This window comes from Antennarius striatus, chromosome 2 (assembly GCF_040054535.1).
Source record: "Antennarius striatus isolate MH-2024 chromosome 2, ASM4005453v1, whole genome shotgun sequence".
NCBI classification, from domain to species: Eukaryota; Metazoa; Chordata; class Actinopteri; order Lophiiformes; family Antennariidae; genus Antennarius; species Antennarius striatus.
In genome coordinates this window covers 2,402,177-2,428,256 of record NC_090777.1, presented here as the reverse complement: position 1 = coordinate 2,428,256, position 26,080 = coordinate 2,402,177, and the positions used below count along the sequence as shown (strand labels likewise).

At 44.1% G+C, this 26,080-nt stretch overlaps 2 protein-coding genes and 1 long non-coding RNA gene across 4 annotated transcripts in view; 2 read left to right on the top strand and 1 right to left on the bottom strand.

Annotated features, from left to right (window-relative positions):
* Positions 1-110: 110 nt before the first annotated feature.
* On the bottom strand, positions 111-7,344 carry LOC137588283 (poly(rC)-binding protein 2-like). 2 transcript variants are annotated; one of them, XM_068305256.1, is made up of 13 exons: positions 7,186-7,344; positions 6,343-6,471; positions 6,231-6,254; positions 5,804-5,836; positions 5,585-5,701; positions 5,373-5,504; positions 4,255-4,383; positions 4,074-4,148; positions 3,179-3,238; positions 2,767-2,839; positions 2,619-2,674; positions 2,373-2,542; positions 111-1,678 (listed from the first exon to the last, which is right to left on the bottom strand). In XM_068305256.1, the coding sequence occupies exons 2-13, from the start codon at positions 6,409-6,411 to the stop codon at positions 1,642-1,644; spliced, it is 975 nt and encodes a 324-aa protein (XP_068161357.1). In that variant the 5' UTR covers positions 6,412-6,471; positions 7,186-7,344; the 3' UTR covers positions 111-1,641. The 2 variants fall into 2 exon arrangements, with proteins under 2 accessions (XP_068161357.1, XP_068161366.1); XM_068305265.1 differs by having other exon boundaries at positions 3,197-3,238.
* Positions 6,501-8,636, top strand: LOC137588302 (uncharacterized). Its single transcript, XR_011034041.1, has 3 exons — positions 6,501-6,731; positions 7,820-7,904; positions 8,366-8,636. It is a non-coding gene; the product is annotated as an uncharacterized lncRNA (long non-coding RNA).
* A 6,394-nt stretch (positions 8,637-15,030) lies between these two features.
* Positions 15,031-26,080, top strand: part of dlgap4a (discs, large (Drosophila) homolog-associated protein 4a) — a 57,768-nt gene continuing 46,718 nt past the window's right edge. The window contains exon 1 of the mRNA XM_068305277.1: positions 15,031-15,212. The gene's annotated coding sequence lies outside the window, so the exon portion shown is untranslated. The remainder of the gene's footprint in view (positions 15,213-26,080) is intronic.

Sequence of the window (26,080 nt, the reverse complement as noted above, 5' to 3'; positions counted from 1 at the left end):
TGTTCACACCTGTATGTCATGGAAAATGTAGAAAACTCACGTCGAAGGACAAAAATGATCCAGAATCAGAAAGGAGTAAAAACATTCAATGACGACCTGTGAAGGACGTTTTTTTTTTTAAGCATTTCACATCTTTATTTCTGTATTTCATTTTCTTCAACAATTTAATTGCACCCAGATCTACAATAATTTTGAAAACGTGCACAAAAACTTGAGCTTCTTCATCCTGCAAAGAATACAAAATAAAATCTGACCCAGGCAAAAAAAAGGATAGCAGGAAACTAGTGTTAACTCTAAAATTCTCCTTCTAGTTAATTATAATTTAATACCTCATCATAATATACTTATAAAGACCAACATGTCTTGTAGTTTTGCCCCTTGCAACATTCCCCAGTTAAAAAAAATATTTTCTCTATTTAAAACAAACATTTCAATGTTATCATCATCATCATCATCATCACTATCGTCTTAGTAATTTCAGAGCAAAGAAAATATTTTCCTCTCATTCAGGCCCAGTCCTGATGACCGAAGCCGAACCCCCCCCTCAAAATCTGGTACAAACTCAAGTCCAGAGGCCAGGACTACGACGCAGGTTCGACGGACGTCTGACATCTTCTCATGGTTTAATCAAACACTAAAGGTCGTGACCTCTATAGGTCAGTCCAAGCCGTCCCCATGTAGGAGTAATGTAAAAAAAATCTGCAGCATTCGACCGATAAACATTTTCCAGATAATCGCAGTGCCTTTTTTTTGACTTGTTCTCTTTTCTTGAACATAAACTGCTCAAAATCCCGTTAGTTGTGCAGCATTAGTTACCGTGGGGTCGCACCCCAGGAGGGTGAGCCAGCATCAAAACCCTGAAAACCCCGGTTTGACCTGAAGTTTCATCGCTAATCACAAATCCTGCTTCGTAGTACGAGCCTCTGTTCGAAAGAAAAAAACAAACGGATGAAAATACAGGAATGACAGAAAACAATTACTCAGCAAATTAGAGGTGAGACATAAAGTAGCTTAAAATTCATCTTTGAACCCGACACTCGAGGGTTAAATCAGCACTTGACTGAAAACTTTCACACCTTCAACTGGAGATCGTTTGCACCAACTGGAACCCATTCGACCCACAACGCCTTAATCCAGAAGTACAGCTTCAAAATAAAAAGATGGCAAATATCAACGAATTCTACTCTCACAAGAAGCCGTTTTAAATAAAAATAAATAGAGATTTCAGAAATGGGAAAGAACAGTCCATCTATGATGTCATCGAGTCTTTTTTTCTTCTTCTTTTTTTTTTTTTTTTTTTTACATTTTCTAAGAAAAATCTGACTTAAGAAAAAACATTTGCCTTTTCAGATTTTTCTAAAACTTTACCTATATCAAGATCATACAGAGATATACAGTAAAATAAAAGGAAAAAATACAACCAAAGGAAGTTTTTAAAAACTATATGCAAAGGGAATTTAAAAACAATAAATAAATAAAACACCAATATCGTGAGGATGGTGTAATTGCAAGATTCAAACTAAAGCAGAGGAGAGAACAGTGATTTTAGAGTACTTTGTTTTTGCATTAAGTTCAATGAGGGACCTCTTGGTAAAAAGTAGGGGGAGGGGTTACAATAGGTGCTGATGAAGATCCTCCATGTCAGTTGGCTGCGAGTCCAGTAGTTTCAGAAGACAGACTGCGGAGAAAAAAAGGCAGAAAAACTTAACATTCGATGTAAAATACTGGCGGTCATACGATGATAAATGCAGCGTTAAAGCATCATCCATGGAGGTAGAAGCACAACTGGAGTAATAGTCTCAATCCTCCAACTAGAAACGCCCCTAAATTAACTCCGGATCCTCGTGACGTTAAACATCGTCACCAATATTTAACGGACGTATCGTTGGGTCGTACTCGTCATCTAATCCGTCTGGAGCGATCCTGCTAACAGACAGAGCAGCTCTAGAGGGTCTGTAGTGGTCTGTGATGAGAACAAACGGTACCCAACCAACAGGGCAGCGGTGAGGAGGCTGACCAATCATATTCCAGCAGAGTGGGACCTCCTGTCTCTCACCTGATCTCAGCGATGCCTTCATTAAACCTCCCCCCACTCTAACCAGTCAAACAAGGAACTACATTCAGTTTAACTCAGCAGCACAAATGGAAAAATACTGGAATCATAATTGAAATAAACCAATAAAATGAACGACAGGTCTCTGTTAAAACAGCCAAAGACAGAAGCAAACCAGAACTTTTGTGTCCCAAACACCGCTGACCCCCGCTGCTCTCTGGTTAACATTGAACCTGTATCTCCTAGATCCTGTATCTCCTAGAACCCGTATCACGCTAACAGAGTCAGACCTTGCCCTGGAGGGCATCAAGCCTCTTACCGGGCGTTGATCAGGTACTCAGCCAGGTTGATGCTGGCGTGGGAGCCGGTGATGGTGACCTGCCTGTTGGTGGAGCCCTCCACCGGGTTGGCGATCTTGATCTGAGCCCCTGACATCTGACGGATCTCATTGATCTTTGCACCCTGACGGCCAATGATGCAGCCAATGAGCTGAGGGGGAGGGGGGGGGAGTACAGTAAATGTTCAAACATAGTAAAGGAATAAGTACGAGATCCGTTTCACTCACATCGTTTGGAATGCTAAGCTCACGAGAGCCAGTTTGTGCAGAGGCGTCCATCCCAGCTGAAGCCATGAGAATAAAACACAGTGAGTGTGACGCCACGCCCGACGGGGACAAACCAAAAACTATTTCCTCTGTCAGCCGGCCCACCTACCCTGGAAGCCCTGGTTGCTATGTGCAATGGGGAAGGGGTTCTGCTGCATGGCCAGCTGGTGAAGTTTGGTGAGCTGTTGGAAACAATGGAGGGAAGGACAAGGAGAGCAAAAAAAAAAAAAACAAACACAACGGAATGAGCGAGGAGAGCAGCTGAAGGACGGCTGATGCTGAAATTGAAAGAATTTCCCTTTGCAAGTGGTTACAGTGACGATGAGAGGAAAACGTGAAATGGACCATGGATGATTTATTCTAAAGATTACAGTGTTAGAAATAAATATTTATAAAAGTATATTCTGTAGTAGAATTAATGTGTGTCAGGCAGTGGTGGCTGGAAAAATTAGTCAGGAGGATGAAGTAAGAAGGTGACATGGCTTCCCAGGACCGAAGGTTCAAATATATTGATCACTTACAGAGGGCCCTTCACTTACATCAGGCTGTGGAATGGCGTGCTGCCCTTGGACAGCATAAGCCTGCAAAGACAGAGCAGCACTTAAGTGGGTGTGGCAATGTCAAACGCTACAGACACGCTACAGACACGCTACAGACACGCTACAGACACGCTACACACAGCACGCAGTCAGTAGACTCGTGTTACTTTAATCCACAACAGAAGCAGCACAACGTGGAAGAATGTCGTGGAAAAATGATGAAATCCGGGCAAATGTAGAGAAACCAATAACTTCAGGGGTCCCCAACCCCCCCGGGCCGCGGACCGGTACCGGGCCGCACAGAAAGAAAAAATCATTCATATTACATCAGTTTTATTTATTTCGGAATCTGAAAGGTGTTTTATTTTGAAAAGTTACCCGATTCTGTTACATCCGTCTATGTTAGCGGTGCTCAAACACCAGGACGCGACCCGGGACATTAGCTACCGGGATAAAGTTTGACTTCCTCCGTAATAAAGTATCTATCTATCGATCTATCTTTTTTTTATTCATTACCAGTATAACAATGTTTTATTTTGAAAAGTGACGTTTGTGTGGAATGACGCAGATGAATGCGTGCGTCTGTCCCACCTGACAGGTCTCGGTGACAGGTTACCAGCCGTTACCCCTAAATTAAGGGCCCACAACTGCAACAGTGACCCGGATTAAAAGTCAGGGCAGATTATCCTGAGACCGCCCAAAAAGCATCTTAAACCCTGCTCCCATTTCCACGTCTGTTGATGTCTGAATTTTACATAAAACCACTGCGGATGATTTATTATTAGACAACAGCTGTCCTGGCATCATTAACGAATATCGAGAAAATGAAGACCGGTCCGTGGCACAAAAAAGGTTGGGGACCGCAGAATAAGTTTACCTGACCACCTGCAAATATGACAGGAGAGCCTGAGGGTTTGGGTCTGTAGGGGATGGTCACTCCTTTAGGTGGAGACTGGAAAAAACACACACATTTAGCCTTTTAACTAAGATGACCAGCAGCACAATCAGAAAGCATCAGGGGCATCAATAACGGCAAACAGGAACTTGTTTCTGCGTACCTCGAGCATAACGACACAGATCTGCTTGACACACTCTATTATGGACTGTGGGGTTCCTGCGACGGTGATGGCACGCTCTGTGGAGTTGGGCAACATGTCCCCTGCTACTTGTACCTGAGCTCCAGCTGACTGCAGACACACACACCAACCAACGTTAGGACACACTCTGAATGACAGCAGTTAAACCTGTACAACACACGTGTCAAACTCAAGGCCCGGGGGCCAAATGTGGCCCACCACATCGTTTTATGTGGCCCACGAGAGCATTAAAAGTCAGAGTGTCTAAAAATAAATAGGTCAAAAGTGTGCTTTGACCAAAAACTACATTTCCCACAATGCAGTAGTTCAGCCCATTTGAACTCTGACTAAACGTTGTGAACAAAGTTAATGTCCTAACTTGTGTCTGATGTTATTTTTCTTTATTGATAGTTTGATCCTTGATTGATGGAGTTCTGTGGGTTTAATAACACACTCACATACAAATTCAAAGATTTCTAAACATTTTTTAAAAAATTTAAAAACAACTTCTTATGTTATTTATGTTAATTATTTATGTTATAACAAAGGAACAAGCAAACATTTTTTTCTGTGTGACTAATGTTTGTAACTTAAGTAATAAATTCAGAGTTAATTAACATTAAGGAGTACAGTGACCCCTCGTTCCTCGTGGTTAATGCATTCCAGGAACCACACATGATTGATTTCCACAATAGAGGGACGAACTATATCTTATTATTTACGGTAATTTAAACGTTTCTGAACCCCCCCACACTGATATTAAACCACCTTCTATCTGTATCACCTTTAAAACACTCTGATAGACTGTTTAAAACACTTTGGTGTCTCACGGAAGTCTGAGACTCACGGAACGTAGAACACTTCCTGATGCCGTCAGCCAATAGAATGCACGTACGATATCATGTGACTGCCTACCAAAAATCCACGATGAGGTGAAGTCGCTAAAGTTGATGCGTGAAATCGCATAGTAGTTACATTATCTTTATGTTACACCTGGCCCTTTGAGGACAGCCGTTATGCCGATGTGGCCCTCGGTGGGAGTGAGTTTGACTCCACTGCTTCACACACACACACACACACACACACACACACACACACACCTCTCTGATTTCCTTGATCTTGCAGCCGCCTTTGCCGATGAGCGAGCCGCACTGGCTGGCAGGCACAACGAGGCGCATGGTGACCGGCGGTTTGCTGGTGGCTGTACTGTTGGTCATGGAGGTGCTGATGTCCTACAGAAACACCAACACAAGAGGAAAATTAACTTATTGCTATAACATGTTCAGTTTAAGATGCCACTAACAAGTCTCACCTCCTCTAATTTCTCAATGATCATGGAGAAGGCTTTAAAAATGGAGGTGGTGGGTCCTGCGAGGGTTATAATCCTCTCCGGACAATTCCCCTCCGAGATGTTGATGCGAGCGCCGCTCTAGACAAACGGGAACGACTTCAGATTACTCACAGCACGATGTGACGCATGAGTCAGTTTGAATCACGAGCGTCTGTTTGAACCATTTTTACACCATCGTACCTCCTCTCTCATCTTCTTGACCGACTCTCCTTTCTGCAAGGATGGCACAAATTTAGAATATTTAGAAAACACACCGCAGGGGAAAAACTTAACAGTAATTTCCACACTATGAGACGCACCTTCAATGAACGACCTGTTCTAAAACTTTTTCATACATAAGCGGTTGAAGCTAGACTCAGGGCAGAAGTGAACATTTGTGAGCAGCAGAGTACTACAGATGCAGTATTTGCTTTGAGGATGTTGATAGAGAAGTACAGAGAAGGCCAGAGGGAGCTGCATTGTGTTTTTGTAGATCTGGACAAATTTTTCATATGTGAGTGCACTGGATTATAAGGCACACTGTTGGTTTTTGAGAAAATCAAAGGCTTCCAGGTGCGCCTTATAGTACGGAAAATGCTGTAGCATCATCTAGCAGTGGGAAACTCACCTTTCCAATGATGCTTCCAACTTCCTAGAACACAGAGCAAAGAGACAAGTTAAAGTGGAACCAGGTGGGGGTCCTGACCAGACGAATGCAGTGAGTTCAGGTGTGATCACACCTTTCCATGCATGAGGAGCCTGATGGTTAAGGTGACATTCAGTCCTCCTTCGACCAGACTGGAGTCCATCTCTGCTGAATCCGAAGCAAACAGGCTGACAGAAGAACTCTTTGGTCGCTGGATGAGTGTCTGCAATGGAAGATCCCACCATCACGGAACTATTATCAACCTGTCACCGGCTAATGAAGGGGCAGCTAACGGCTAACCCCAGCGACACGACCCCAACCCCGGACGCGGATCCCGTCCAGGGGCCTCTGGGAGGAGGCAGTGAGTCCGGCCATCCAATCGTAGCCTGGCCCCGGTCCACTCATTCACATTAGCACAATGACCTACTGTCTCCCGGGGCAGCGGCTACTTCCTGACTACCAACATCTGTGGCGACACAACTTGTGAGTATATTTAGAAAGAAATTTCACATTTTGCCGAAACAACGGTTGGTTTTACAACCGGTTTATGCCGGGGGAGCGGCGACAGGAACGCCGTGAGGGAGTAACGGTCACACCGCTAACTGTTAACGTAGAACCACCGCCAGTCACGCAATGCTAAGTTAGCATCCCAGCATTTAGACCCTAACTTCCAGTGTTTAGACACAGAACAACAGCTTTGATTTGCCTGGTTTTAGTCACGGAAATTAACGAACAAATGTTTCATACAGACAATAAAGTTAAACTGAGTTCGGAACATTTCCGTCCGGGTCGCCAGCGCTAGCAGTCACCCGATCCAGGACATAGCCGGAGCCCGCGGCCTACCTCGGGATCTAGACAGACACGTTAATTTTACCCCCCGTCCTTCACTCCCCACCGAAAGCAGCGAGAAAAGAGCCCCGCGGCGGGGGAGACTTACCCGGACCGGGTGTCCAGGGGGTGGGTAGGGTGGAAGGGGAGAGGTTCGGGAGGGAGTTTAGAGAGGATCCGGGGAGTAGGGAAGAGACGCCGCGATTCGATCGGACTCCACTCTTCTGTTGGCACAAAAGGCGAAATGAGTTCAACTCTGACCTCTCAACCGACCCGCCCCTCTCGCCGGTCGACCCCGCCCACCGGCGTGACGTCACGCTGAGGCTCGTTATGACCTCAGCTGTTTATTTAGTTGTTTGTGTCTAAACTGAAGGAAGCTTTGATGCTTTAATGACTATTTTTAATTCATGCAACGTTTTATCAACTACCTCCTGAAATTTTAGAGCAATTTTTACTCCAGAATTTAAAGAATAGAGTATTTAGGCCTAAATAACACTTCTGTTTTTACAATTCTTGATTTTGATTTTGAATATATCTCGTTTATTCATAAAAGTCAAATTACAAAATAATCACGCTGTCACAAAATCCAGAAGAGATTCACCTAAAGAGGATTTTCAATAGTACTGTGAGTTTCCTGCACAAAGAAGCATCTAAACTTTAAACATTTATCAAACTAAAAATATAACATTTTTGTAAAATATGAGAGGACTAGTAATTGAATATTTCATGTTTCTCCTTTTCAGAGGGTCATGGCTGACCTTGGGTTACAGGTTCAAGTCCTGGTATCAGGGCAGCAGGACGTGTCTTCACTCCCTCTCACACCTGGAGGTAAATTCAGTCACTACTGTACTTCAGCTGTTTTACTGTTTAAAGGCTGTGGGAGGAAGCAGTGGAACCAAGAACAAACCCACGTAGATGTGAGGAGAACATGCTGCTCCACTCCACCCTGTGCAAAATCCTCCTCCTCCATTATTTATCAGCTGATGTCATGTTTTATGTTACATCACTGCAGCAACCATTTTGAGTTCTTCCACTTCTGATACATCAAAAAGTTAGGTGATGCACATTTTTACTCAAATGTGGGTTAGAATGAAGAACTTTTGTCATTATGGTATTTACAATGTGTCTTCTGCTTTTTATGAATGAATATATCTTATTATTGGATAAAAATACTAAAATGTTTTGATACATGGGCCTTTTTCTGAGAATAGCCTGAGTCATTCCTGATTTTTATACTTTGATTTTCTTCTTGATTTTTAAATTTTTAATGAGGTTAGTTTCTTGTCCAGTCACCACCGCGGCTGTATTTCCATGTCGGTCCAGCAGATGGCGCCATAACGCCGTGCGTCTGCCTGCAGGCTGCGGCTCTCAGCGCCTCTCCCTCCTCCAGTGAGGCTAAATAAAAATCACTCATCAGTTGGATGAGCTGACTGAGGTGTCCTGACCTCAGTGATGAAACATTAATGCACTGAATATGCAGCATTAAACACATGAGAAGGTCATTCACCCAAGATATAAAATAAAACGACGGATGGAAAACAGTCAAAAGGAGTACAGGTGTTTGTTGACTGAGTTAAAATCTCTCTCTATAATAAAAGCAAGATTAATGATTGTCCGTATGTTGTGAGAGTGTTTTATATTCAGAGGTGGATCGCCGTTATAATCCTTTTAATTATCTGGAGTCACGGCTGCTCAGTATGACTGCAAAAACCACCCTTTCTGCACATTGTAAATAGATTTTTATCAAAACTCCAGGATCTTATAACCACTAGAGTTTGATTTTGAATTACCAACTACCTTTCAGTGTGATGTTTGCACCTCCAGGATTTCATGCTATTTGAAAAGCGCTGACACAGCATCAAAAGGTAGACTTCAGGAATTCACCTCTTGACCTGAAAATGATGGGCTGCAGCTCTATTATTTGGCTGTTTCACACTTAGAATATGATTGATGACTTTCCAGCTCATGATGGACGGTTGTGTTTTCTGTGAGGCTGTCGCTTTGTTGTTTTGTTGCATGATTGATGGGATAGATGAGGATATTTACAGTCTGCTCGTGTTTATTTTAAACTACACGGGTGGAATCAAAGCCCTGGATTGTACAGTTAAAACCCTCTTCTGGTGATATTCTGTTAGAGAAGCCAGGGGAGCAAAAGAGACGGATAAAATGGAGCAGTGCAGCCCTGGAACCATATCCTCATGGTCTGCTTGAGCGAGTATTCTGCCTGAACTCACGCAGCACATGTTCATTAATCTGGTGCACATCAGAGCACCCACAGAACAATTAGTCAGTGGTCAGAGGGCCGCGTGGTCTGCAGCCCCTGAAGGGTTAAAGAATCCAGTCTCCTCCAACACTGATGTCCTACACAGCGTGGTCTACACGCTACTGTTTACACGCATGACTCATGAGTCCCGTCTGGCTGGTTTTCACGGAGTCAGAACCGCTCTCAGAAGCAATGGGTTCCCTCCACGCTGGAAGACGTTCTCTCAGCACTTCCTGTTTATTTTATCTTCTCCAGCAGATCTGGATCCAGGCGGCAGAAGCTGAAGCTGAAGCTGGCTTAACGAAGCCATCTGCAGCGAGAGGAGCTGGGTTTAAAATAGAAGCACGACTGACCAGATTAGATCCAAATGGTCTCTGGTCTCTGGTAACTGGTAGAGTTAGGTGTTACCCATCAGCCCCCGGTCGTGTGCTGCACGCTTGGGGGGCTCATGCTGTAGAATCATGTTTATTAGATAGGAGACTTGATCCAGTTCTTCACCTACTACCGTATTTCCTGGACTATCAGACATTACTTTTTACAAGGTCTTGAACCATATATTTATACGAAGGTGCGGCTGTTATGTGGATTTTTCTTCCACCACTGGGGGGCGCTCTAAGCGGAATTAGAATCAAAATAGATGAAAAATCAATGCAGAGAATAGCCTACGCTACTTTTTCTTCAGCAGATGGAACATGTACGACAAATTACAAACTGGTAATTATTTTCAAATCCTCGCCCCTTCGTTACGGAAACCACACGAAGAAGTTGGTGTCTGCAGCTTATTCCGGTGTGGCTTGTGTGTCTTTTTAAAAAAAATCTTTTTAAAATAGAGCGGTTTATATACAGGTGCGCTCTATAGTCCAGAAAATACGCTAATCTAATCTATTCTGGACTACAGTGTGAAACCGGAACAAATGCAAAAGAATGTTGCTGCTTTAAAAACAACAAAAATGTCACCATGAAGAGTCTCCTGGATATATTTATATCTATTACCTCATTGCTCAAGCCTGTTTATATTCTGTTTATTGTGTATTTTAGTGTCGGTTTTTACTCTTTGCTCTCTGCATTTCATTTTTTTGAGCACCAATCCTGTTGTTTGCGGCGAGGCTGCTGCTCTGTGTCTTCAATGGGCCTCTGGGAACTAATAAAGTTTTTGGAATTGAATTGAAATGAAAAAACAATCACAAATGTGTGTGAGTGTGTGTGTGAGTGTGTGTGTGTGTGTGTGTGTGTGTGTGTGTGTGTGTGTGTGTGTGTGTGTGTGTGTGTGTGTGTGTGTGAGTGTGTGAGTGTGTGTGTGTGTGTGTATGTGTGTGTGTGAGGGGGGCAGAGCCATGGACACGTGGACTGGATCGTCCCTGCGGGGGTGTGAATGAATCCAAACCTGTGCTTGTGACGTCATTTCCTGCCCCTGTGGGGTCCCAGCAGGGGGGGGGTACCAATGGTAACACACCCCCATGCAAACATTCCAGTCAGGAACCAGTGATTTCATCTGAAGTCAGGAGGATCTCCTCCAAATAGTCTCCCCCCCCACAGAGACAAGTAATTGGCGTGATATCTCTGGGGCACACGCGTGTGGAGAAGTGTGCATTTTAATGCCAACCCCCCCACAGGAAGGATTCGGTCACGCGTGTGGCGTTGGACTCTGTGTGGAGGAACACGAACAGAACTATAGAGGGGGGGGGCGTTTATGGCACTGCTGTAGGAATGGATAAATGAGTTTCACGTGGAGTAATTAAGACGTGAGTCGGCACAGACTAATCCCTGGTGTTTAGTTCGGCTCTCATTTGTTCATCGTTACCGTCTGCTGCCCCAAATGGATGTCCGTACTTCACATTATCATCCGAGTATTTTGATCGACATGGTGAGTGTGGGACCTGCTAAAGCACACGTGTCAAACTCAAGGCCCGGGGGCCAAATGTGGCCCTCCACATCATTTAATGTGGCCCCCGAGAGCAGAAAAGGTCAGAGTGTCTAAAAATAAATAGGACAAAAGTGTGCTTTGAACAAAAACTACATTTCCCACAATGCAGTAGTTCAGCCCATTTTAACTCTGACTAAACGTAGTGAACAAAGTTAACGTCCTAACTTGTGTCTGATGTTATTTTTCTTTATTGATTGATAGTTTGATCCTTGATTGATGGAGTTCTGTGGGTTTAATAACCTGACAAATGAAAAGGATTTATGTTAGAACAGAGAAACAAACAAACATGTTTTTTCTGTCTAACTGTAATGTTTGGAACTAGAATAAGTCAGAAATTCAGAGTTATTTAAGTTTGAGTTTGACCCCATCCTGATCTAACGTTAGCTTCAGTGTGTTAGCATCAGCAGCAGGCTTTCACTCAGGATTCTGTTCAATTAAATCAAACATAAATGACTAAATGAAGACTTGTGGGTCACTTCTTTATCTGGATGTGCTCCAGAACAGGTTTCCCTCGTCCATCAAGTAAAATCCATCAGGCAGTTTAACGAATAATCGATACCCATGCTGCAAAAACTCTCTCTTCATTTTAAAAGAAGGGACATAATGCGACATCCTCCTTCCCTTTGTTTGGATCCACTCCAAACCTGATGGGTTCTTCTCTGTCTACACCCCCCACCCCCCCAACAACAGTCAGACCATCTCTGTGAGCTAAATGTTAGCTGCTAACATGCTGGAAAACAGGCGGCGACAAACCTCGTCTCAGTAATGTTTAATTTCAGAGAACGGAGCTCTGCCGCGTGTTTTAATTTGAAATTCCTGCATTTAGACTAAATGAACCAGAAAAAGTAAATTACACTAAGAATGATGGATTGTCTGGGAAAGCAATTCCCATTTCTTTTCTACCCGTTTTCCCATAAAACCCACAAGATTAAAGACATTTAATGACGATAAATGGCCCCAAAATGTATTTAAAAATAGCAGAATGTTGTATTTAGACTGTAAAAATGAGAGTAATTGGTTTAATGCACATCTACCTGATTTGATCCATCTTGACTTACACAGGCTGTTTGTGCTAAGCTAATTAGACATGGTCTGCTTGTCTCATGAGTATTTTAAGGAAAGCTCTATTGAAGTGGAAAATAGTGCATCTCATTAAGTCTTGACTAGTATTTAACTCATTTCCTTTTAAATAATTTCTAATGAACTCTGGATCTCCACTGCTGTTTGCTGGGGTAACAACATCCCTCACTTTGCCTGAAACCCACAGAAGCTGACCCACAAACACCCCAGGTTATGGGTCTGTTTGACGTTTAGGAGCAGAATGAGCTCCTGGATGTCAATATATGATAAATATAATGATACAAAATCAATTACAAAAGTGCAAATTACAAAGCAGTATGTGAAATATATACAAACTGTAGTTTTAATATATTAATACACAATAGTAAATTGACAAAAAATTCCATGATTTAGAGAAAAAGATCATTTTAAAGCGCACCACAGAAACACAAGTACTGATAATAAATGACTGGACAAGCTCATCATGGAGGGTCCAGATGGGGGTGTTAACGTGTGTGTGTGTGTGTGTGTGTGTGTGTTTGTGTGTGTGTGTTTGTGTGTGTGTGTGTGCGTGTGTGTGTGTGTGTGTGTTTGTGTGTGTGTGTTTGTGTGTGCGTGTGTGTGTGTGCGTGTGTGCGTGTGTGTGTGTGTGTGTCCTTCATCAAGCAAACCAGAGGGGTCTAACTCATTTTCACTGGGGGCCACATCAGCATCAAAGGGCCAGATGTAACTAATAAATGTAACTAAATGTAACTCAGTGTAATGTAACTAAATGTAACTACTCCTTAATGTAACTAATAAATGTAACTAAATGTAACTCAGTGTAATGTAACTAAATGTAACTACTCCTTAATGTAACTAATAAATGTAACTAAATGTAACTCAGTGTAATGTAACTAAATGTAACGACTCCTTAATGTAACTAATAAATGTAACTAAATGTAACTCAGTGTAATGTAACTAAATGTAACTACTCCTTAATGTAACTAATAAATGTAACTAAATGTAACTCAGTGTAATGTAACTAAATGTAACTACTCCTTAATGTAACTAATAAATGTAACTAAATGTAACTCAGTGTAATGTAACTAAATGTAACTACTCCTTAATGTAACTAATAAATGTAACTAAATGTAACTCAGTGTAATGTAACTAAATGTAACTACTCCTTAATGTAACTAATAAATGTAACTAAATGTAACTCAGTGTAATGTAACTAAATGTAACTACTCCTTAATGTTAAATAACTGAATTTCTGACTGATTCTAGTTCCAAACATTACAGTTAGACAGAAAAAACATGTTTGTTTGTTTCTCTGTTCTAACATAAATCCTTTTCATTTGTCAGGTTATTAAACCCACAGAACTCCATCAATCAAGGATCAAACTATCAATCAATAAAGAAAAATAACATCAGACACAAGTTAGGACATTAACTTTGTTCACTACGTTTAGTCAGAGTTAAGATGGGCTGAACTACTGCATTGTGGGAAATGTAGTTTTTGGTCAAAACTCACTTTGACCTCTTTATTTTTAGACACTCTGACCTTTATGCTCTCGTGGGCCACATTAAATGATGTGGAGGGCCACATTTGGCCCCCCGGGGCTTGAGTTTGACACATGTGATCTAGACCCTCCTCATCCTCGCTGACAGGGATCTGAATGGTTTCAGCTGAAGCCTGGTGACATCAGAGGACCTGAAGTGTGTGTGTGTGTGTGTGTGTGTGTGTGTGTGTGTGTGTGTGTGTGTGTGTGTGTGTGTGTGTGTGTGTGTGCGTGTGTGTGTGTGTGCGTGTGCCTTAAATGTTTGCGTTGGAGCCTCTGAACATCATTCAGTTCTTCATGGATCAGGAAACACGCCTGTAACACGTGGTTCTGGTGTCACCTGTGGTTCTGGTGTCACGTGGTTCTGCTGTGGTGAACACCAGCAGACGGCAGCAGTGACGTCATCCAGCGACCCTGACGCTCCACACATGTGTAATGGGAACATGAGGTTCTTGACGTGTTGTTGAACACGTTGACCCACAAACGGGTCAGGACTCCATCTCCACTCTGGAAATCTGGGGGTTGAGAATAAAAAACCCTCAAAATAGTTAAATCTGACTTCTCACAAACTGAATAAATAATAAAACATTAAATTAAATAAAACATTAAAATAAAACATTATCGTTAATTTCTCAGGGAGGTGGGCGGAGTTTGATGATGTGGGGGCGGGGTCAGACATCATTAATAGATCGACATGAATGAAGCGTCTGGATCTGATCCAACAGATCTTAAGGTGTGTGTGTGTGTGTGTGTGGGGGGGGGGGGGTCCACTGGGTCTCATTCTAGTTTTTGAATGAATTCCCCCTTTAAGGTCTCTCCTTGAATCAAAGAGAATAACACACACACACACACACACACACACACACACACACACACACACACACACACACACACACACACACACACACACACACACGTCCCCCCCCCCCCGGTGCGCATAGTGATTCATCCGTTCGCTCGTGAATCCGTCATTTCGGCACCGATGAGTCGGTTTTCGGAGCGGAGCGTTTGGCCCCCACCCCCCGCCCCCCACCTCCCGCTCATCCCGCGTCTCGACGGAGCGAACGCTGCAGCATCATCATCATCATCACCACCACCGGATCACCACCGGATCACCACCGGCAGCCTCCAAACTGCGTCTCTCCTGCCGTGACGGATCCCTCTGGCCGCCGGTGAACCGGAGAGGACCGACCGACCGACGGCCCGGTCCGTCCACCGGATAACAAGCCCCGGCGGGGTCTTTCCGTTACCGTGTTTACCTTCCAGCCGGGGTGACTGAGATAACGGACGTCATGTAGGACCGGATAAGTAACCGGACGCAGCTGATTTCAGTCGGATTCCTAAAGGTAGGATCCTATCGATTTATATATTTTATTATTGATCATTTATTTATTTATTCATTTTTTGTGCGTCGGTTCCACCGGAGCTCATCAGGCTGCATTGTTGCGTCGCCCCCCCCCCCTCTTGAGTTGAAACTGACGCTGTGAGATGTTGGGGCTTCACCTGAATACCGGAGAACGGATGTCAGCAGCCCGGTTACCGGAATCCCAGCCGCCCGGTGCTCTGGGTCATTTCACGGATGAGGCGGATTGGATTTAATCTGAATGTTAATATGAAGGAATGTTTGGTGAAGTTATCCAATCAGAGACGATTCAGAGTTTCAACATCTTCGGACAGCAGATTCTTTGCGTTAATCTCTCTTTAATTGCGGTTTTCTGTGAATCTCCTGTGAGTTTATTCATCTGACTGCTGGAATGTCTTCTTGCGTCATAGGTGTGTGTGTGTGTGTGTGTGTGTGTGTGTGTGTGTGTGTGTGTGTGTGTGTGTGTGTGTGTGTGTGTGTCAGCTGTTGTCCAACAGGACTCCCCACCATTAAAGCCATTCTGTTCACTGGTGAAGCTGAATGGAGCTCAGAATCAGGATGTCAGCCTGATGATGTCAGTGCGGCAGCGGCGCAGCGCCTGTGCCTCATGCCAGAGGAGGGCCTGGACAGCCTTGGAAGTGTGTGTGTGTGTGTGTGTGTGTGTGTGTGTGTGTGTGTGTTTGAACAGCAGGAGAAGCAAAGCGACAAACTCAGTGGTGAGAAGAGCGAGAAGAATGTGGGGAAAGCTGTGGCTCCTGTCGGTGGTGGAGGCTCTGTGAAGCTCTGAAGGCTCTGTGATGCTCTATGAGGTTCTGTGAGGCTCTTGAAGACTCTGTGAGGCTCTGTGAGGTTCTGTGAAGCTCTGAAGGCTCTGTAAGGTTCTGAAGATTCTGTGATGCTCTGTGAAACTCTGAAAGCTCTGTGATGCTCTGTGAAGCTCTGTGTAGCTCTGTGAAGCTCTGTGAAACTCTGTGAAGCTCTGTGATGCTCTGTGATGCTCTGTGAGACTCTGTGAAGCTCTGTGAGGTTCTGAAGATTCTGTGATGCTCTGTGAAACTCTGAAAGCTCTGTGATGCTCTGTGAAGCTCTGAAGGCTCTGTGAAGCTCTGTGAAACTCTGTGAAGCTCTGTGATGCTCTGTGATGCTCTGTGAGACTCTGTGAAGCTCTGTGAGGCTCCGTGAAGCTCTGAGGCTCTGTGAGACTCTGTTAGGCTCTGTGAGGCTCTGAAGTCTCTTTGAGACTCTGTGAGGCTCTATGTGAGGCTCTGTGAGGCGTCAGTGTCACATCTGCTTCCAACAAGCCAACAGACACCATGATACCACAGACTGTCTGTGATCCAGGATGGTGGGTGTCTTCAAACGGCCTGAGTCAGGCTGGTGATCAGTGATGCTGTGTGATGCTGTGGATGCTGAGTGATGCTGTGGATGCTGTGGATGCTGTGGATGCTGAGTGATGCTGTGGATGCTGTGGATGCTGAGTGATGCTGTGGATGCTGTGGATGATGTGGATGCTGTGCTGTGGGGTCTGTACAGCATCACACTCATCAGTGTGACGTCGGTGGACGTGGAGTCATTGTGGACTTCTGACGGTTCTGAGTCATTAATGTTCCTGCAGGGAGACTGACTCTACTAGATAGAAGATTACTGTCTGCATGGACCTGTGTGTGTGTGTGTGTGTGTGTGTGTGTGTGTGTGTGTGTGTGTGTGTGTGTGTGTGTGTGTGTGTGTGTGTGTGTGTGTGTGTGTGTGTGTGTGTTCAGCTCTTGGGCATTTATTCCCCATTTCAGAGTGAAATATTATTACTACACTAAACTAATTAAAGTCAAGCTTCATTTAAGGTGGACTCCGTTCAGACGTGTCGTCAGAATCAGACTCAACACGCATGAAGGTGTCATGGAGAAAAGCAGATATTCTGTGATGACATTTAGAGGTAGTTATTCAAATAATTCTTTGAAAGGGTTAAAGATAGGTGTAGCTACTTTATAATTATCTTAACGATAATTTTATTTTTATTCTGTTTTGCATTGATAACACAAATCTGCAAACTAGTAAATGAAGATATCAAAGAAATGTGATTGAATATTTCCTTTAGGACTGATGTGGGAATATAGCATTAATAATAACAGTCAGGTATAGCAGAAATGTTTTTAAACTATAATTAAGTAGAAAATATATATTGATAAAAATCAGAGGCTGCCTCAGTAATAATCAATACACATATGGTGATTATTAATGCTTCTGTGTGTCTATAATGACTTCACACTCACACAGCACCTGAATCTTTCTCTCTGGTGTGTTTGGGGTATTTTTAAATGCCCCTTCAGTTCAGTGCTTGTCTTCCTGCCCCTCTGGGTTTGAGTCCATTCTGGGGCGCATCGTCTGATCATTAGCAGAGGAAGAGCAGCACTACGACAGCCTATCGGCCTAATTGGCGTTTCAGTGAAAACGGACAACAGCCTGTAAATCCCTGTTTGTGTTCTATCAGCTCTCTGTCTCTAATTAGCCTCCTTCCCTCTCTGTTTTATCAACCGGCGTTCTCTCCTGCCAATCTCTCCTCTATCTGCCCCGCGTGGTGGGCGTGAGGGCATCCGACGGACACGGGAGGTAATTCCATTAAAACACATCCGCCAGCCTCTGGTGTTTTATTGAATTACGTCCTGCTGAACGCATCGCTGACACCCCTGTTGGTGCGTCTGCTTCACGAACCCAATGACACCTGGATGGATCGTCCCCAGCGTGGGGGTGGATTACGTCCCGTGAAGCGCTGACGCGTTGTCATTGTCCGTGTTGGTGTGTTCGTCTGTCAGTTAGTCCGACAAATGTCTCCACAACTGTTACAGATAGAAACACGAGAGAAAAAAAAGCGCATGACTCAGGCGGCAAAGGGGATAAAAATGAGATGATGACCTTGACCTTGAGAAAACTATGTCAAGGTCAAATTTCAACTTTTGTACTTTTTTTTGTTGCACATATCCCAGGAACCAGATAAGATAGAAAGACGAAACAAAAGGCGTTACATTCAGGGATGAAAAAGTAGATTACGACCTTGACCTTGAAAAACTAGGTCAAGGGCAAATTTTCACTTTTATACCTTTTTAGGTTCACGTCTCTCAAACCTGATGAGAAATAATCACAAAACAAAAAGCAACATTTTCAGGAAGCCAGAGGCACAAAAATGTGACGATGACCTTCACCTTTAGAAAACAAGGTCAAGGTCAACTTACCACTTTTGTATCTTTTAGGGTGCAGAAACGGTAAAATTTTGAATTCAGGAGTGTCGCGGGATGTTGTTACCCCCCAATTCAAAGTGGTGATGTATTGTGATGTCAGCGTTTTTGTGTTTGTCCGTGAATCCGTTCGTCCGTCCGTCCGTTAGTCCACCAAATATCTCCACAACCGTTGCAGATAGAAAGCTCCCGGTCCCCCTGCTGTTGGGGTTGATGGGGGCGTCAGAGGGCTGTTAGAGGCCTTCTGCCCTGATGCTGAGTCAGCGACCTTTCCCCACACTGACTAACAGCACCCTTCTCTCCGTTCCCCCCCCCCGAGTGTTTTACAGTCGGCCCCTGACGAGCGTCTTGTTATCTCCCCACACGGCGCTTCACAGCGAGGCCCCTCCCCGCTCGGCGATGCTGTGACACCAATTTGCATGTTAAGCCGAACGTTTCTCATCAGCGACAATTCATCAGCACACAGCCATTAACGCGTCTGTCCCCCGGTGATTAATGGAGCCTCGTGTGTCCGACGGGGAGCAGATCCCGCCACAGCTGTTTGTTGATGTCAGCGTCGGCGTGGAAGACAGACGGTTATCATCCAGGAAAACACAGACAGGAGCTGTTAGAACCGCGCTCCAGTTGAATTCATGGTTATTGGATGTTCTGATCGTTTGGACGTCATAAGATGTTTGATCAAACACAGTTCATGTTACCTCCAGAAAGCAGTGCATCCTGGGATGCGCTTCAAGAAAAGTGGGTGCAGCCCAGCATGACGTTTACGCATCCCAACAGTAACAACAGAATACACGGTAGAAACGTACGCAAGGATTGAGTTGAACTGTGAATTTTAATGTTTTTATTAATAACATCATAACTGTTAAGGTAAAAAGATGAAAAGAGGGAAATTATATTTTAGTTTTATCGAAATGTTAAAGACTGGTAGTCATTGAAAAAACTGTTTTAGAAATAAAGAAATACGTAATGTAGTTGGGTTTTTTTTTTAACTTTTAGTTGTCACTCAATAGTTCTCTTTGCTTATTAAAGGCAAAGAAAACTTTGCTAATTAAAGGCAGATTGGTGTAGTGTCCACAGAACCTTCTCCACACACATTTCAGTAACATCTGTAGTAATATCTGTAGTAACATCTGTAGTAATATCTGCAGTAATATCTGTAGTAATATCTGTAGTAATATCTGTAGTAACATCTGTAGTAATATCTGCAGTAATATCTGTAGTAATATCTGTAGTAATATCTGTAGTAATATCTGCAGTAATATCTGTAGTAATATCTGTAGTAATATCTGTAGTAATATCTGCAGTAATATCTGTAGTAATATCTGTAGTAATATGTGTAGTAATATCTGTAGTAATATTTGTCTCTTTTCTTCATTAACTTGTGATTGTTTTTATGCAAGAAAACACCCATTGTCACTTGATTTTTATCCAACTTTTGCATCTTTTTCTGAGGCATGGTGATAATCAATCAATCAATCAATCAATCAATCAATCAATCAATCAATCAATCAATCAATCAATGTATATCTCTTGATCCCACCAGCAGACGTTCCAAAGTGTTTTAACAGACAGACAAACCCAACAGGACTCTTCTTGTTCTCTGGGGGGTCGAACTAACTCCTCTCTCACTGCAGCTTAGAACCAGCACACCTGTTGCTGATTGGTCGATTTTAATCAGACTGAATCACACAGGTGAATCACACAGGTGAATCACACAGGTGAATCACACAGGTGAATCACACAGGTGAATCACACAGGTGAATCACACAGGTGAGTCACACAGGTGAGTCACACAGGTGAGTCACACAGGTGAATCCCACAGGTGAATCACACAGGTGAATCACATAGGTGAATCACACAGGTGAATCACACAGGTGAATCCCACAGGTGAGTCTGGTGACCAGAAACTCACGCGAGATCAAAACATAATGGAGATTTCTGGGTTAGAAATTTAAGTGGAGAAATGGACAAATAGTGAATGTTTGCGATGCTGACAGATCTGGGATGTGTTTCAGGACGACGACGAGAAAATATGTGTAACCTCCTGAAGCTCTGAGGCTACTGTTGGCGATGGTGTCTGTTTGGGACGGGTCAGAGGTCACTGGGTCTCATTGTGATGTCTAAAGCTGGCTTTAATGGCTGGTGTAATAATAACAAGATATAATAAAAACGGTTGGCGTTCAGAACGGATCCAGATTTCCTGTCCTCTGGCAGCAAATCCGTGCGTGTTGGATGGAGAGACGTTTGCGTCCCGACTCCGACGTCCTGATGGCCACACAGACGCTGAGACCTGCTGAAGAAACACAAGCGTTCAGAAAGACGGGAGGAGAAATTCCACCAGGAAAACAAGGGATCGATTCCCGCCTGCAGCAACATTCTGTCTCGTTATCAGCGTGAACGTGCCGTCATGAAGTACTTTGGCTCTCCAGCTCTAAATGTTCGTGTTGCTTCAACACCAAGGCGCCTCCTCCTCGATGGGGAGTCACAGATTAGAGCCCTCTGAAGATTAACGCCCCGGGCGTACGCGCCACCTTGTGTCCACCTGTCGCTCAGATAATCCTGACCTCCTGACACACCTGGACTCACACAGGTCCTGTAGAGACATGGAGATGGACCGGTCAGCAGAGGCGTGTCTGACCCACACAGAAACAGCTTCCTCTGGAGATTTTACACAAAAATTAAGATCAATGGCTAAAATCTGTGTAAAAATTGCTAAAATTTGCTAAGTTGCTAAAATTTGAATCAATTGAAACAAGATCTGTGTTTCCCATGGAGGATGTCGACCTTTAATATGTTAATGCGTCTCCACACAACAGACGTATCCCAGAAGTCAGTGCTGTTCCCACACACACATGAACGACACACACATGAAGGTGTAGCGTGTGAGGCTCAGACGCAAACCTCCAGCCGGTCACCGACGGCAACAGTCAGCGGGTCGACGCCCGTTTCTTTGTGAACTGCAGATTAAACTAAGCTGGAGTTGAGAAATCCCACCAGGGCTCTGCAGTGACTTAATCCTGCCTCAAGATTTAGCATTAGAGCGTGATGTCACTGCCAAAGCCTCAGATAATGGGAAAGTTAAAAAACTGCAGGGGTATCATAGTTTCCAGTTCCCAAACCATCGATAATATAAAACCCTGTTCCCTTAAACCGGAGCCCAAACCAGGGGGTCAAACTCATCTCCACTGGGGGCCACATCAGCATCACGGCTGTCCTCAAAGGGCCAGATGTAACTAATAAATGTAACTAAGTGTAATGTAACTAAATGTAACTACTCCTTAATGTAACTAATAAATGTAACTAAATGTAACTCAGTGTAATGTAACTAAATGTAACTACTCCTTAATGTAACTAATGAATGTAACTAAATGTAACTCAGTGTAATGTAACTAAATGTAACTACTCCTTAATGTAACTAATAAATGTAACTAAATGTAACTCAGTGTAATGTAACTAAATGTAACTACTCCTTAATGTAACTAATAAATGTAACTAAATGTAACTCAGTGTAATGTAACTAAATGTAACTACTCCTTAATGTAACTAATAAATGTAACTAAATGTAACTCAGTGTAATGTAACTAAATGTAACTACTCCTTAATGTAACTAATAAATGTAACTAAATGTAACTCAGTGTAATGTAACTAAATGTAACTACTCCTTAATGTAACTAATAAATGTAACTAAATGTAACTCAGTGTAATGTAACTAAATGTAACTACTCCTTAATGTTAAATAACTGAATTTCTGACTGATTCTAGTTCCAAACATTACAGTTAGACAGAAAAAACATGTTTGTTTGTTTCTCTGTTCTAACATAAATCCTTTTCATTTGTCAGGTTATTAAACCCACAGAACTCCATCAATCAAGGATCAAACTATCAATCAATAAAGAAAAATAACATCAGACACAAGTTAGGACGTTAACTTTGTTCACAACGTTTAGTCAGAGTTAAGATGGGCTGAACTACTGCATTGTGGGTATTGTAGTTTTGTTCAAAACACCCTTTTGACCTATTTATTTTTAGACACTCTGACCTTTCCTTCTCTCGTGGGCCACATTAAATGATGTGGAGGGCCACATTCGGCCCCCGGGCCCTGATTTTGACATATCTGGCCTAAACTGACAATTTGAATTACATCCAGTAACTCTTACTTTCAATCATGGAATTTTATGTTTATATTTGGATATTATAAATGTCAATCAAACCCTGGATAATTGATTTTTGGTTTGTGATTGATTTTATTTTTGATTTTAACAGATTAAACTTATACGCTGGTTGTCGTACCAGACGCAGCCAACAAGCATCTTCTGTTCACCTTTGACCTGTCCTGGTCTCCACCAGGCTCTCACAGCGCAGCTGCTACGTTCACCTGCTCTGCCGTCTGCAGGCAGCTTTCCCATGATTCACAGGGAGCCCCACAGGTGTGAAAGTGAAAGGTGAAGCTTTGACGGGTGTCAGCTGGTTCGTCCGTGTCGTCATTGAGAGGTTTCGCTAGAGTTGTTTGCCGACCATCAGCTCGATAAGACAACATTTTGTGTGTGTGTGTGTGTGTGTGTGTGTGTGTGTGTGTGTGTGTGTGTGTGTGTGTGTGTGTGTGTGTGTGTGATTCAGGGTGTGTTTCATGCTCTAACTGCAGGTGTTGAAGTGCGATCGTCTCTCCTGCTTCTGGACTTCGCTGCAGCTTCACGCTGGTTTGAAGCAGCGCTAACACGTGTCTCATTATTAGTCTTCAGTTTCTTTATTTTTTGTTCTTTCTGGTGGTTTGTTCCAGTAGTGAGGTCATACATTAATATATTCTCCTGTTGGACATGTTTTGCTGCCCCGGTGTCTTGTTTACTCCGGTAACACCTGGTAACCGGGGGGAGCTGGGAGAGACTCTCCAACTCACCCACACACCCTCCACCGTCAGGCCACAGCGTGTCAAGAACAACACACACACACACACACACACACACACACACACACACACACACACACACACACACACACACACACACACACACACACACACACACACACACAGCTGTAGCTGGAAGCGGTGATAGCGCTCTGTGTCATCCTTAGCGGTGAGGCCATTTGAAGCTTGTCTCCCTCCTTACAGAGAGATGCAACACGACCCCCCAGGACGGCTCAACACGAACACCCTCATGATTACCCACCCCACCCCCACCCCCTCCAACCCCCCATTGATGACCTGGAAGAGAACCTTTTGTCACGCGACACCAGAGCCACTAGACGTGTTCCCGGGTCCATCAGCTGTTAGCTGCTAGCTGTTAGCATCAACACTACAGGTCACAAGTATTCAGTCAGAGTCAGAGTCAGCTTTATTGTCTAGTGTACCATACATACACAACAAACAGCACAGATGGAATTGCAGTCCTCTCTGGGGTAGACAGGCAGTACAACAGGCAGTACAACAGGCAGTACAACACAGGTAGTATAACAGGTAGTACAGCACAAAGTATGAGACGAAACACGAAGGGGTGGTAAACATTACCCACTGTTACCCCTCAGTCAGCTGGACTTCCTGTGTCGTACCGTCTATTCAATCGTGTCTCGTTTTGCTAAACATCCTGTTTGAGTCTTTGTTTGTCTCTGAGGTATGGATCCCGTCACCGTAGCGCTCTGTCCCACCTTAGCCATTAGCATCTGAATAGATTATGGATGACAGTGTGGTCAGAGGCATTAGCACATGTGAGGACTGTTTCTATGGTTCCCCATGCTGTTAATGCAGACCGAACCACATGTGTTTGCATAAAGTCCAGGCTTCAAGTAGTCCTCCAAGGTGCCTGAATAAATGCTAAGACGCGGTTAGCAGTTATCATGTCTCCACTGCCTCTTTATACAGCACAGCACAACAAAATAAGCATGATGAAATGATTCAAAATGAATATTTAAAGATAAAACCAGGGCCGGAGGAACTTGTGCATCAGGATTAGCAATGCATGCAGGGAAAATCATCCTGCAGCCAAACGTCCCACCGACCACGTCGAGCTCTTCATCATCGTTTGACCTCCAGTTTCATCGTTGTCACCTCGTGTAAAGCTTCAGTCGACGGCGGGTCACCCTGAGCTGTCGGTGGTTAACGCCTGTCAGCCCCCACCTCACCGTTCAGACGTTTGTGTCCCTGCAGGCAACGTGTCTTCACTGCAAACGCCGCTGTGCATAATTCACAGCAGGAGGCCGGCAGATGTTGCTGGAGATGTTCCTGGAGACGTTCCTGAAGACATTCCTCAAGACATTCCTGAAGACGTTCCTGGAGACGTTCCTCGAGACATTCCTGGAGAAGTTCCTGAAGACATTCCTGGAGAAGTTCCTGAAGACATTCCTGAAGACGTTCCTGGAGACGTTCCTAGAGACATTCTTGGAGACGTTCCTGGAGTTGGAAACTCAGAGGTCCAAGCCGTTCCTAAAGGAGTTCTGTCTGGAGGAATGATGGTGGATCTCTGATGGAGGAGCCGCCTTCATCATGGATTCTATACATTCTAATGGGCGTTGCTGTCGAGCATTGAAGCCGACCAATGATGGAGCTGATGCTGATCTCAGATCTGCCTCCTGCAGGGAGAGCATCTCTCCGTCAGCACCGGGCAATCCCACTCTTTATTAAACCGTTTGGGGGGGTAGTAATGAATTTCATGTGGAGCGTGAGCATCAAGGGGTTTCAGAGGTCTCAGATTGACCATCTCTTTCCCCTTCTGGTGTTTGATCAATCCCATAATGCTCTTTGTTTGAGCATCACTGTGGAACGCAGACATCTTATTTCCAATCTGTAATTGCCTCCAGCTGAAACATTGGAATGTACACACGCATGTAGCTTCAACAAGCGAGGAAATCACTTCTCACGCGACTGCGGTTCTTGTGGTGTTGTGAACATAAAGTGGTGTTTCCATCTGAAGTGCCTCTAGTGTGAAGGCGTTTGTTCTGAGTCAAGGAGGAGGGACGACTCTAGTGGATCAGATCCTCCAGCAGACGGCGGGTCAGGGCCCGAGGACGAGCTGACGGACCGAGAACGATCCTCTGATCGATCCTCCTGTAACCAGATCGATGTTTGATCGATGATGGGTTTCCTGAAACGTTTCAAAACTTGAGAGAATTGAGCTGAAACGAGATAATAACTCGTCTCTTCTCTGGATAATGGAGAGCGGTTCCTGATCCCTGCATGCGTGTGGTCGCTGCGCTGCGTAGCGCCTCATTAGTATGGGGGTGGGCGCCTCTCCTTCAGCTGAACCTGCCAGGCCTGCTGCCGCATTGTCCCTGGACGGACCATCTCCGGCCGCCGCGCCGGCTCCTGAAGGAGGACTTCAGTGTGGGCGATGGGCAGAACGCCGTTAGTCAAAGACAGGACTTGTGTGTGTGTGTGTGTGTGTGTGTGTGTGTGTGTGTGTGTGCAGCAGAGCAAAGGATATTATATACAGATGTATGAGGTACAGGAAACATGAAGCGTGTAATAATCATTATCACAGCTAATAACAGTGAGTGATGAAGGCTGTAGGGCTGTTAGTAACAGTTTAAATGCATGCAGCCCCCCCCAAGTCCATTCACACCCAATCAGTGCCCAAAGATGCCCCATTTCATGAAGTCATTGTTTATTGTTGTAAAGCATCAATCGTTCATCAAT

Coding starts and splice junctions, on each gene's coding strand:
- LOC137588283 (XM_068305256.1), bottom strand. CDS start 6,411: ATGGACTCCAGTCTGGTCGAAGGAGGACTGAATGTCACCTTAACCATC. Junction 5,837..6,230: donor TTGGAAGCATCATTGGAAAG/GTGAGTTTCCCA, acceptor CCATCCTTGCAG/AAAGGAGAGTCGGTCAAGAA. Junction 2,675..2,766: donor TAGCAACCAGGGCTTCCAGG/GTAGGTGGGCCG, acceptor TCATGGCTTCAG/CTGGGATGGACGCCTCTGCA.